At 48.8% G+C, this 12019-nt stretch overlaps 2 protein-coding genes across 5 annotated transcripts in view; one reads left to right on the top strand and one right to left on the bottom strand.

Moving 5' to 3' along the window:
- The window catches only part of LOC140409301 (INSYN2B protein-like), a 275422-nt gene extending 264426 nt beyond the window's left edge, over positions 1–10996 (top strand). For all 4 annotated transcript variants that reach the window (XM_072497685.1, XM_072497682.1, XM_072497683.1 and 1 more), the window contains one exon: positions 10768–10996. In XM_072497685.1, the coding sequence (XP_072353786.1) occupies positions 10768–10960 (193 nt within the window). In that variant the 3' untranslated portion in view covers positions 10961–10996. The remainder of the gene's footprint in view (positions 1–10767) is intronic.
- Positions 1–12019, bottom strand: part of LOC140409300 (dedicator of cytokinesis protein 2-like) — a 1572852-nt gene that overhangs the window by 1039050 nt on the left and 521783 nt on the right. The window contains exon 25 of the mRNA XM_072497681.1: positions 10704–10810. Coding sequence (XP_072353782.1) covers positions 10704–10810 — 107 coding nt within the window. The remainder of the gene's footprint in view (positions 1–10703; positions 10811–12019) is intronic.

Raw genomic sequence — 12019 nt, 5'->3', positions numbered from 1 at the left:
AGCCGGCCAATGGGATTTCCGATTGTGGGCACCCCCATGCCGTCGGGAACTCCGCGGGCGTGAGTGCGCTGCCGGCGAAGCGGCGGATCCGTTTTATTTCAGATTTCCAGCATCCGCAGTATTTTGTTTTCATATTACTTTCAAAAGCACTTCATTGGCAGTAAACCATTTTGGGGCTTCTTGAAGTCACAAAAGGCGCGATATAAATGTTCTGACATCTACGTTTTCTCTCGATCCTTCGCATAATCAGTAAATGCTGTTCATTAATGCAAAAATAGTCCATGCAACTGAGGTCTATGGTCCACACATCATCTGGTGCATTTATTTTTAATGTTGACTGTGTTAGTCACAGACAGCCCTTTGAAGTCTCTTATTGTTAAAAGGTGTGATTACCGCAGGATTATTATAGCACTGAACTGAACAGGAACCAAAGGTGCAAATTAGTTGCGCTGCTGATGTAATTTTGTGAATGATTCGAAAAGAATTCAAATATTTCGGAATGACAGTCCTATGGATGAACAAGGGCAATGGTTCGGGAGGAATGGGGATTGGAAAACTTCACAGAAAACCAGTTAAATATAGGGAAGTGCCGAGTTCTGGTTTTATGTCTTCCAGGATGATGTTTTATTTTCCCTCTGCACAGTGTTGTGAAGCACAGCACGCTTAAGGCTTAGTCCAAACACCTACATCTTAATTTGCCTGAATTTCCATTCAGCCACCACCCCTTGTGCTGAGGCCTACCTAGCAATGTGCACTCAGGCCAGCAATGTGCGCTCAGGCCAGCAATGTGCGCTCAGGCCAGCAATGTGCGCTCAGGCCAGCAATGTGCGCTCAGGCCAGCAATGTGCGCTCAGGCCAGCAATGTGCACTCAGGCCAGCAATGCCGCCACCTTAAAATGCGCACCCTCTTTTTCAAAAAACCCTCTGTGTGTTTAACCTCTTCCAGCCCGACAACCATCGAAGGTCCCTGCACTCTGCCAATTCTGGTCTCTTTCACAACTCTGATCTTCACCATCCCACCATTGCCAGCAGTTTTGGCTTTATCCTCAGATCCCTTCACTGAATCTGTCTCTCTCCGCCTCACCCTCCTGAATTAAGGTGCTTCTTAAAACCTACCTCTTTGAGCAAGCTTTGGCTCCCTTGACCTAATACCTTACTAAGAGCAGAAAATGCTGGAAATATTCAGCAGGTCAGGCAGCAGCTGTGGAGAGAGAAATGGAGTTAATATTTCAGGTCGATGACCTTTCACCAGAAGCACTGACTATGTTTATTTCCAGCGATGCTGCCTGCCCAGCCGAGCGTTTCCAACCTTTTCTATCCTGATTTCAGATTTCCAGCATCAGGGCTTTCAGCTGATCAGTTGATTTGTGTGGGACCACTTCGCAGGGAGGTTATTGGCGCTGTGGTATTGTCGCTGGTTTAGCACACTGGGCTAAACCGCTGACTTTTATAGCAGACCAAGGCAGGCCAGCAGCACAGTTCAATTCCCGTACCAGCCTCCCCAAACACACGCCGGAATGTGGCGACTAGGGGGCTTTTCACAGTAACTTCATTTGAAGCCTACTTGTGACAATAAGCGATTTTCATTTCATTTCGCTGGGCTAGCAATCATGAGAGTCAGGGTAATGCTCTGGGGGCCAGGGTTCGAATCTCACCATGGCAGGTGATGAAATTTAAATTCAATAAAAAGCTGGGATTAAAAGTCTAACCAGAAATCTACAATCCTTATCTGATCTGGCCTACACGTGACTCCAGACAGGCAGTGTGGTGGCACAGTGGTGAGCACTGCTGCCTCAGAGCACCAGCGCGCCGGGTTTGATTCTGGCCTTGGGCGACTGTCGACTGTCCGTATGGAGTTTGCACGTTCTCCCCGTGTCTGTGTGGGTTTCCTCCGGCTGCTCCAGGGCCTCCCACTGATCAGCTCCAAGATGTGAAGGCTAGGTGGATTGGCCGTGCTAAATTACCCCTTAGTGTCCATAAGATGTGCAGTATAGGTAGGGTTACATGGGTAGGGCTAGGAAGTGGGCCTAGGTAGGGTTCCTTTTCTGAGGGTTATTGCACTGTAGTGGTTCTATGGATTACATGGGATTATTTATTTATTTATTTATTATTTAGTTCCAGGGCAATTTGGGATGGGCAATAAATGCTGGGCTTACATCCCATGAAAGTATATTCTAAAACATCCTGCCTTGGAGCTATATCACCTTTTCTTCATTGTCGCTGGGTCCAAACCCTGGAATTTGCTCCCCAACAGCAACGTGGGTGTACCGACACCATAAAGACTGCAGCAGTTGAAGAAAGTGACTCACCACCTCCTTCTGAAGGACAATTGGGGATGGACAATAAATGCTGTCGTTGCCGCTGATACTCACATCCCACCAATAAACATAAAAAGGCAGTCGACGTTTGCCACAGCTATACTAAGCCCGAGTGGACCACAGTGGGAGTACTCTGTTCAGTTTGGGGCACAACACCTTTGCAATAATATACTAGCCTTAGAGAGAGCACAGTGTAGATTAACCAGAAGATACTTGCAGCGGGATTCTCCCTTCTGGGGACTAAGTCCCCAGGCCGGCGGGAGAACCGGCGCCAACCACTCCAGCGTCAAGTGCGGAATTCTCTGCACTTCAGGGGGCTAGGTGGACAACGGAGAAGTTGGCGCCGCTACAGCTGGCGGCAAAGGGACTGCGCGAGTTCATGCATGCGCCGAAGGGCCGGCGTGATCTCGCGCATGCGGAGATTGGGCGGCGTATTTTGCCGCATGTGCGGGGGGTTCTGTTCTCCGCGCCAGCCATGGCAGAGCCCTACAGCGGCTGGCGCAGAAGGAAGGAGTGCCCCCACGGCACAGGCCCGCCCGCAGATCCGTGGGCCCTGATCGCGGGCCAGGCCACCGTGGGGGTCCCCGCGGGGTCAGATCCACCCGCACCACCCCGAGGACTGCCCCCGCCGACTTACCTGCCAGGTCCCACCGTGTGGGACCATACATAACCCACGCCGGCAGGACAGGCCACAAATGGACAGCCGCTCGGCTCATGGGGCCCAGAGAATTGCCGGTGGGTGGGGGGGCTGTCAATGGCCCCCGACTGGCATGACGTGAACCCCACCCCTGCCCAAAAACTGGTGCCGGAGAATACGGCAGCCGGCGTTGGTTCGGCGGAGGGGGATTCGCGCCGCCCCCCTGGGGATTCTCCGACCCGGCAGTAGGGTTTGAATTCCTGGAATTTTGATGCCCATGAGTCATTTAATTGAAGATTTCAAGAGAATATGAGAAGATGACAGGTCTTCTGAGGTAATGCATTTTGGAAGGTCTAATATAGGTAGGGAATATACAGTGAATGGTAGAACCCTGAAGTGTATTGACAGTCAGAGAGATCTAGGTGTACAGGTCCACAGGTCACTGAAAGGGGCAACACAGGCGGAGAAGGTAGTCAAGAAGGCATATGGCATGCTTGCCTTCATTGGCCGGGGCATTGAGTATAAAAATTAGCAAGTCATGTTGCAGCTGTATAGAATTTAGTTAGGCCACACTTGGAGTAAGTGTTCAATTCTGGTCACCACACTACCAGAAGGATGTGGAGGCTTTAGAGAGGGTGCAGAAGAGATTTACCAGAATGTTGCCTGGTATGGAGGGCATTAGCTATGAGGAGAGGTTGAATAAACTCAGTTTGTTCTCACTGGAACGACGGAGGTTGTGGGGCGACCTGATAGAGGTATACAAAATTATGAGGGGCATAGACAGAGTGGATAGTCAGAGGCTTTTCCCCAGGGTAGAGGGGTCAAACACTAGGGGGCATAGGTTTAAGGTGAGAGGGGCAAGGTTTAGAGTAGATGTACGAGGCAAGTTTTTTACACAGAGGGTAGTGGGTGTCCGGAACTCCTGCCGGAGGAGGTGGTGGAAGCAGGGACGATAGTGACATTTAAGGGGCACCTTGACAAATACATGAATAGGATGGGAATAGAGGGATACAGACCCCGGCAGTGTAGAAGATTTTAGTTTAGACAGGCAGCATGGTCGGCACAGGCTTGGAGGGCCAAAGCGCCTGTTCCTGTGCTGTACTTTTCTTTGTTCTTTGTAGATAGAGAGAAAGTATTTTTTGCTGTTTAGGGTGTCTAGGTCTGGGGACATAGTCCAAAAATTAGAACCAGATGAAATTAGCACAGTGGCTAAACAGCTTGCTTGTATAATGCCAAACAAGGCAGCAGCACGGTTCAATTCCTGTACCGGCCTCCTCGAACATGTGCCGGAATGTGGCGACGAGGGGCTTTTCACAGTAACTTTATTGAAGCCTACTTGTGACAATGACCGTTTATTATTATTATCCAAACACTATTAAAAAGATTTTTCCAATTAAGGGATAATTTAGCACGTCTAATCCACCCACCCTGCACATCTTTGGGTTGTGGGGGCGAAACCCACGCAGACACAGGAGAATGTACATACTCCACACGGACAGTGACCCAGGGCCGGGATTGAAGCCGGGTGCCCAGCACCGTGAGGCAGCAGAGCTAACCTCTGTGCACCGTGCCACCCCTGAAATGAACAAAGATACGGGGGCGGGATTCTCCGACCCCCCGCCAGGTCGGAGAATCGCCGGGGTCTGGTGTGAATCCCGCCCCCGCCGGTTGCCGAATTCTCCGGCACCAGAGATTTGACGGGGGCGGGAATCGCCCCGCGACAGTTGGCGGGCCCCCCCCCCGCGATTCTCCAGCCCGGATGGGCCGAAGTCCCGCTGCTAGAATGCCTGTCCCGCCGGCGTGGATTAAACCACCTACCTTACCGGTGGGACAATACGGCGCGGGCGAGCTCCGGGGTCCTGGGGGGGGGGCGCGGGGCGCTCTGGCCCCGGGGTGTGCCCCCACGGTGGGCTGGCCCGCGATCGGGGCCCACCGATCCGCGGGCGGGCCTGTACCGTGGGGGCACTCTTTTCCTTCCGCCTTCGCCACGGTCTCCACCATGGCGGAGGCGGAAGAGACTCCCTCCACAGCACATGCGCGGGGATGCCATGAGCGGCCGCTAACGCTCCCGCGCATGTGCCGCCTGGCAATGTCATTTCCGCACCTGCTGGCGGGGCACTTCCGCCAGCTGGCGGGGCGGAAATCAGTCCGGCGCGGGCCTAGCCCCTCAAGGTTAGGGCTTGGCCCCCCCAAGATGCAGAGGATTCCGCACCTTTGGGGCGGCGCGATGCCCGACTGATTTGCGCCGTTTTTGGCGCCGGTCGGCGGACATTGCGCCGATACCGGAGAATTTCGCCCACGAATTGGGAGCAGGTTAGGAAGTTGAAATCCTTCTGCATGCAAAGAGTGGTGGAAGTTTGGAACTCTCCTCCAAAAACCGCAATTAGGTCAATTGTTAACTTTAGCTCTGAGCGGGATTTTTGTTAACCAAAGATATTAAAGGATATGATGCAATGGAGGTAGGTTGCAGCTCAGTCATGATCTCACTAAATGGTGCAACGGGGGAGAGGGGAGAAATCGAATGCCTCAAGTGTCCTCGCAAGCAACTCAAGTCAGGTCCTGGTGATATCATCTCTTCCCCATTGTTTGCCGATGCACATTGTGCAGAGTCATATATATAGAAATGGGGATTCGCTGAGAGGCTGATACCTTAGAAATGATATCACAGTATGAACTAGTCCCTCAGGAAGAGATAAAACTGGCAACATGAAAAAAGGTATTTTGTGGAGAGCTGACAGTGCAACTCGAGAAATCTCCTCTTATCAACAAGAAGCCATCTTATCTCACACACTTTGCCAAGTTTCCATTACTGACTACAACCTCTGAAAATACATCTGGCACTGAGAATTCATCAAAAGCTTTACTCAGTGAGATTGCGCTTTATCTCTCAGGATTTCCACTCGCAGTTTATGGCCTGTCAGCCATCTGCTGTCGTGTTTCTCTCTCGTATTGAGGAATTACCTCAACCGGACCTGTTTAATGCTGCTCATTTCCTTTTACAAAATTGTACTCTGTATTTTTTTCCCAGATAAAGTAAACATTGCAACCCAGGTAAATGCCCACTCTCTCCACCAACAGCACATCAGAATGCACTGCAGGAATCATTGAGGCTTCTTCAACAGCATCTTCCAACATGGCCTCTACCACTTAGAGTGCCAAGGACACTACTATTTCCAGGTTTCCCTCCAAGTGATACATCATCCCATCTTGGGCATGCATCGCATTAGTTCTTGCTCAATTGGTTGGAATCTACCAAAACAGTGCTGTGAGAGCGCCTGTGCGAGACTTGTATTGGATCAGGGTTGTCTTTAGGCAGCAATGTCTGTGACTGGGCAATGACAGATCGGGAAGGGTCTGGAAAAGTTGTCCCCAAAAAATAGGCTGCTCCACTTTCTCCCGGCTGGGGAACTACACCCTGTGGGATTACCATCTTTGTGATCAAAGAAAGAAATGTTTAAATTAACAGGATCACCAGTTTGTGGATGCCTGCAGTGTCGGTGTCCACTCTGCAGAAGATTTGAAAGCCACTATTGATCTCTTCAATCCTTAATACAGGAAACTTGGCTGGTCCTCAAGTGTTGCCAAAACAGAACTCATGTCAACCCACAGATGGTCAGCTAAATATTCCATCTTCCTGATATGCTGAAGGAGAGGCTCTGGGATACATTGAGTGCTTCCCATTCCCTGGCAGCCACTCAAAAGGCCACCACTGACAAGGAGATCCAACACAGGATTAGACGCACCAGCTCAGCCTTCTGCAAACTACCGCGGCAAATGTTTGACAAAAATAACCTTGAACATCGCAGGCTGGCACATTCCAATGTCCAGGTTTACATGCTGAGGAAGGGACTAAAGCTTGGGGCTGCTGCCACGGAGGCACAATGGGGGAACAGTCACTGCCATAATGCACAGAGGGTCTATAAATTGTATAGAACCCCTAGACTGTATTGAATAGGGTGAATGTTACATGTATCACAAATGCACTGAAAAACCTCTGAGGGCAACATGGTCTATGGAGTAAACTTGAATATTATTGCACTTTCCGTGAAGGCAAGTTTGAAACCTTTGCAATGTTCTTTCAGATATTTTATGAATAAACTATATTTTTGCAAAAAGAAATACAAAAGCCCTTGCAAGATAACATAAGTACCAATGTGTAGAGCATTGGTTGTCACCACACACCTATACTGCATTGACACCGGGATTGTGTAGAGCCATGGAGAGGTCCCATAAGCAATGCTTCCGCCGCATTCTCCGGATTTAATAGGAAAATCATCGGATAAACACTAATGTTCTACGTGAAGCCAGCTCCACAGAAGTCTGGCAACACTCCTGAAAATCCATCCTTGGTGTGGTGGACACAGTCTGGATGGTCAAAACCCATCTCCCTCATCCAGGTCCTGTTTTCTCAATTCTCAAATGGCCAGGGTTCCATGTGCCCAAAGATCTGCGGTCAAAATTCGTCCTGTTCAGTCACATGAAAGCCCCATGATAAAAACCCATGACTCTGAGCACAGGTCATCCTTGAATCAAGGGATAGCCGATGACGACATGTGAGGAGCTGCACCCCATGGACTGCAGTGGTTCGACAAGAAGGTGGATCGTATTAGCGGGGGAGGAATAAATGCCGGCTTTGTCTGTGAGGCCTACATCCCAAGACTGAATAAAGAATAAATAAGGAGATACTTGGACACCCACCACCGCTCGGATGGACACAGCTGCTCATGGCTGCTGCTGACTATATTCCATCAGTATTAAGGGACATGCCGAATGGCCTCCTTCTGCACCGTAGGGATTGTATGATCCATAGCATTCTATTTAACAAAGAACAAAGAAAAGTACAGCACAGGAACAGGCCCTTCAGCCCTCCAAGCCCGTGCCGACCATGCTGCCCGACTAAACTACAATCTTCTACACTTCCTGGGTCCGTATCCCTCTATTCCCATCCTATTCATGTATTTGTCAAGATGCCCCTTAAATGTCACTATCGTCCCTGGTTCCACCACCTCCTCCGGTAGCGCGTTCCAGGCACCCACTACCCTCCGTGTAAAAAACTTGCTTCGTACATCTACTCTAAATCTTGCCCCTCTCACCTTAAACCTATGCCCCCTAGTAATTGACCCCTCTACCCCGGGGAAAAGCCTCTGACTATATACTCTGTCTATGCCCCTCATAATTTTGTAGACCTCTATCAGGTCGCCCCTCAACCTCCTTCGTTCCAGTGAGAACAAACCGAGTTTATTCAACCGCTCCTCACAGCTAATGCCCTCCATACCAGGCAACATTCTGGTAAATCTCTTCTGCACCCTCTCTAAAGCCTCCACATCCTTCTGGTAGTGTGGCGACCAGAATTGAACACTATACTCCAAGTGTAGCCTAACTAAGGTTCTATACAGCTGCAACATGACTTGCCAATTCTTATACTCAATGCCCCGGCCAATGAAGGCAAGCATGCCGTATGACTTCTTGACTACCTTCTCCACCTGTGTTGCCCCTTTCAGTGACCTGTGGACCTGTACTCCTAGATCTGTTTGACTTTCAATACTCTTGAGGGTTCTACCATTCACTGTATATTCCCTACCTGCATTAGACCTTCCAAAATGCATTACCTCACATTTGTCCCGATTAAACTCTATCTGCCATCTCTCCGCCCAAGTCTCCAAACAATCTAAATCCTGCTGTATCCTCTGACAGTCCTCATCACTATCCGCAATTCCACCAACCTTTGTGTCATCTGCAAACTTACTAATCAGACCAGTTACATTTTCCTCCAAATCATTTATATAGACTACAAACAGCAAAGGTCCCAGCACTAATCCCTGTGGAACACCACTGGTCACAGCCCTCCAATTAGAAAAGCATCCTTCCATTGCTACTCTCTGCCTTCTATGACCTAGCCAGTTCTGTATCCACCTTGCCAGCTCACCCCTGATCCCGTGTGACTTCACCTTTTGTACTAGTCTACCATGAGGGACCTTGTCAAAGGTCTTACTGAAGTCCATATAGACAACATCCACTGCCCTATCTGCATCAATCATCTTTGTGACCTCCTCGAAAAACTCTATCAAGTTAGTAAGACACGACCTCCCCTTCACAAAACCATGCTGCCTCTCACTAATACGTCCATTTGCTTCCAAATGGGAGTAGATCCTGTCTCGAAGAATTCTCTCCAGTAATTTCCCTACCACTGAAGTAAGGCTCACCGGCCTGTAGTTCCCAGGATTATCCTTGCTACCCTTCTTAAACAGAGGAACAACATTGGCTATTCTCCAGTCCCCGGGACATCACCTGAAGACAGTGAGGATCCAAAGATTTCTGTCAAGGCCTCAGCAATTTCCTCTCCAGACTCCTTCAGTATTCCTGGGTAGATCCCATCAGGCCCTGGGGACTTATCTACGTTAATATTTTTTAAGACACCCAACACCTCGTCTTTTTGGATCTCCCTTCTCCAGACTCAACATCTACCAATTTCTTCTCTTTGGTGAATACTGATGCAAAGTATTCATTTAGTGCCTCGCCCATTTCCTCTGGCTCCACACATAGATTCCCTTGCCTATCCTTCAGTGGGCCAATCCTTTCCCTGGCTACCCTCTTGCTTTTTATGTACGTGTAAAAAGCCTTGGGATTTTCCTTAACCCTATTTGCCAATGACTTTTCGTGACCCCTTCTAGCCCTCCTGACTCCTTGCTTAAGTTCCTTCCTACTTTCCTTATATTCCACGCAGGCTTTGTCTGTTCCCAGCCTTTTAGCCTTGACAAATGCCTCCTTTTTCTTTTTGACGAGGCCTACAATATCTCTCGTTGTCCAAGGTTCCCGAAAATTGCCGTATTTACCCTTCTTCCTCACAGGAACATGACAGTCCTGAATTCCTTTCAACTGACACTTGCAAGCCTCCCACATGTCAGATGTTGATTTGTACCAGAATTTACCAGAATGTCACAAGAGATAAGGGGCTTTGGTTACTTGGAGAGGCTGGGGAAGCTCTAAGATTGTCCTCCTTTGAGCAAAGAAAGTTAAAGAGTGATTAAATAATGTGGAACTTTGATGAAGAAAATAAGGAGAAATGGTTTTGGCTGGTGGAAGAATTCAATAATCAAAGGTCCCAGACTTAACTGGGAAGTCCATCACCTGGAGGTTCCCCTCCAGGTCACTCACCACCCAGAGTTAGAAATATATTGCTGAAGCCTACTTGTGACAATAAGCGATTTTCATTTCATTTAATTTCCTTCACTGTCGCTGGGTCAAAAGCCTGGATCTCCCTCCTTATCAGCACTGTGGATGTACCTGCACCTCAGGGACTGCAGCAGTTCAAGAAGGCGACTCACTGTCACCTTCTGAAGGGCAACTGGGGATGAGCAATAAATGCTGGCCTCACCAGCGACGCCCACAACCAGTAAATGAATTTTTAAAAAACATAATTGACGGAAATGGGAGATATATTTCTCATGTAGTATGTCATGATGCTCAGGAATGAATTGATTGAAAGCTGAAAGCATAGTTCAATGGAAATTTCTTCAAAGGAATTGGATGCATACTCGAAAAGAAAGAAATAATTGCAGGGCTGTGGAGGGGGGAAATAGTCGAATCTAACTAATTGGGTATCTCTCAAAAAGAACCAGCACAACGACAATGGACAGAATGGCCTCTGTCGCTGCTGTAAATTTGATCATGCGGAAGATCAATGTTGCCTCTTTTTCACCACTCAAAATCTCATTACCCTGAGCACATCGGGGTTCCGGAGAGTTTACCTTCTTTTTGAAAAAGTTCAGTGTTGACGATGGCTGTCATTGACTGTAATTTCTGTTTCACCAGGCGATCCGGGGGAAGATTCTGGATGAAACTGCGTAACAAGTTGCTACAAGCAAACAAAAAACAAAACAAAACCATGTCAGCGGAGAAGGAACTGAATATTTATGAGTTGCATGAAGGAGAATCTGAGCAAACGTTCGGGATATATCAGCATATTTTGAGAGCATTAAATATTAATGAAGTCGGCATAATCTGACAGAACAATGAATGTTAATTCGATGCATTCAAGAGATCTGGCACTGAAATAAAACAGAACCCAGATTACAAAAACACTTGGAAGCTTGTCTAATTTAATGGCTGGCCTGATTTCTGCTCATCGTGCAACATTTCCACACCTTTTTTTCCCACTACACGAGATGAATGATCACGCTGATATACTGAGGCGACTTTTCCATTGACCTCAGTGGCCATTTTGATCTCCTTCTCCACGTTGTCGGTTTAATGTTACCCTTTGGCCTTTTTGGTCCCTGATGACTGAAATCTGGGGCGAAATTCTCCTACCCGCCCCGCCACATTTCTGCCCCGACCGGCTGGCGGGAGTCTCCGTAACACCGGCCGGTCAATGGGGTTTCCCATTGTGGGGCAGCCCCATGCCGTCGGGAAACCCCCCGGTGCCGGCAAAACGGAGACTCCCGCCGGCGGAGAATGACGCCCCTGGATCGAGAAAGATAAGAGTTCGAACTTGCATTTATATAGCGCTTCCACAACTTCAGGATCATCCCAAGCGTGCTTTGCAGCCGATGGGCTACTTTTGAAGTGGAGTCACTGTTATAATGCAGGAAGCCCAGTATCAAATCAGTGCACAGCAAGATCCCACCAATATCAATGCGTCAATGACCAGATTATCAGATTACTGACATCTGGTTGAACAGTAATTATTGGCCAGGCCAATGGGGAGAGGTCCCGGGCTCTCCTCCAAAATTGCGCCGAGGGCGAGGGGGCGTTTTCTGTGACTACGTGAGAGGATAGAGGCGGCCTCGTGAATTTTCATCAAACAGGCACCACAGCCAGCAGAGTACCATTCCAATATCAAGAGTATCAGCTTTTTTGTGCCATGCTGGCTCAGTGGCGAGAGTGCTATCCGCTGAGCCATGGTTGACAGCGGCGAGTGGAATATGCTTGTGAAGCCCTAGCGATGGCCCTGTTTAAAAAAGCTCAAGCAGGGCTGACATTAATCGTCCACAAATGGGGGTCTTGTTACTGGACTAATAATCCAGGCTAATGCTTCAGGGGTGTGAGTTCAACCCCCACCTCA

The sequence above is a fragment of the Scyliorhinus torazame genome, chromosome 3 (assembly GCF_047496885.1).
Source record: "Scyliorhinus torazame isolate Kashiwa2021f chromosome 3, sScyTor2.1, whole genome shotgun sequence".
Classification (NCBI taxonomy): domain Eukaryota; kingdom Metazoa; phylum Chordata; class Chondrichthyes; order Carcharhiniformes; family Scyliorhinidae; genus Scyliorhinus; species Scyliorhinus torazame.
The sequence above is the reverse complement of the archived record's forward strand: the minus strand, read 5'-3'. Positions and strand labels throughout refer to the sequence as shown.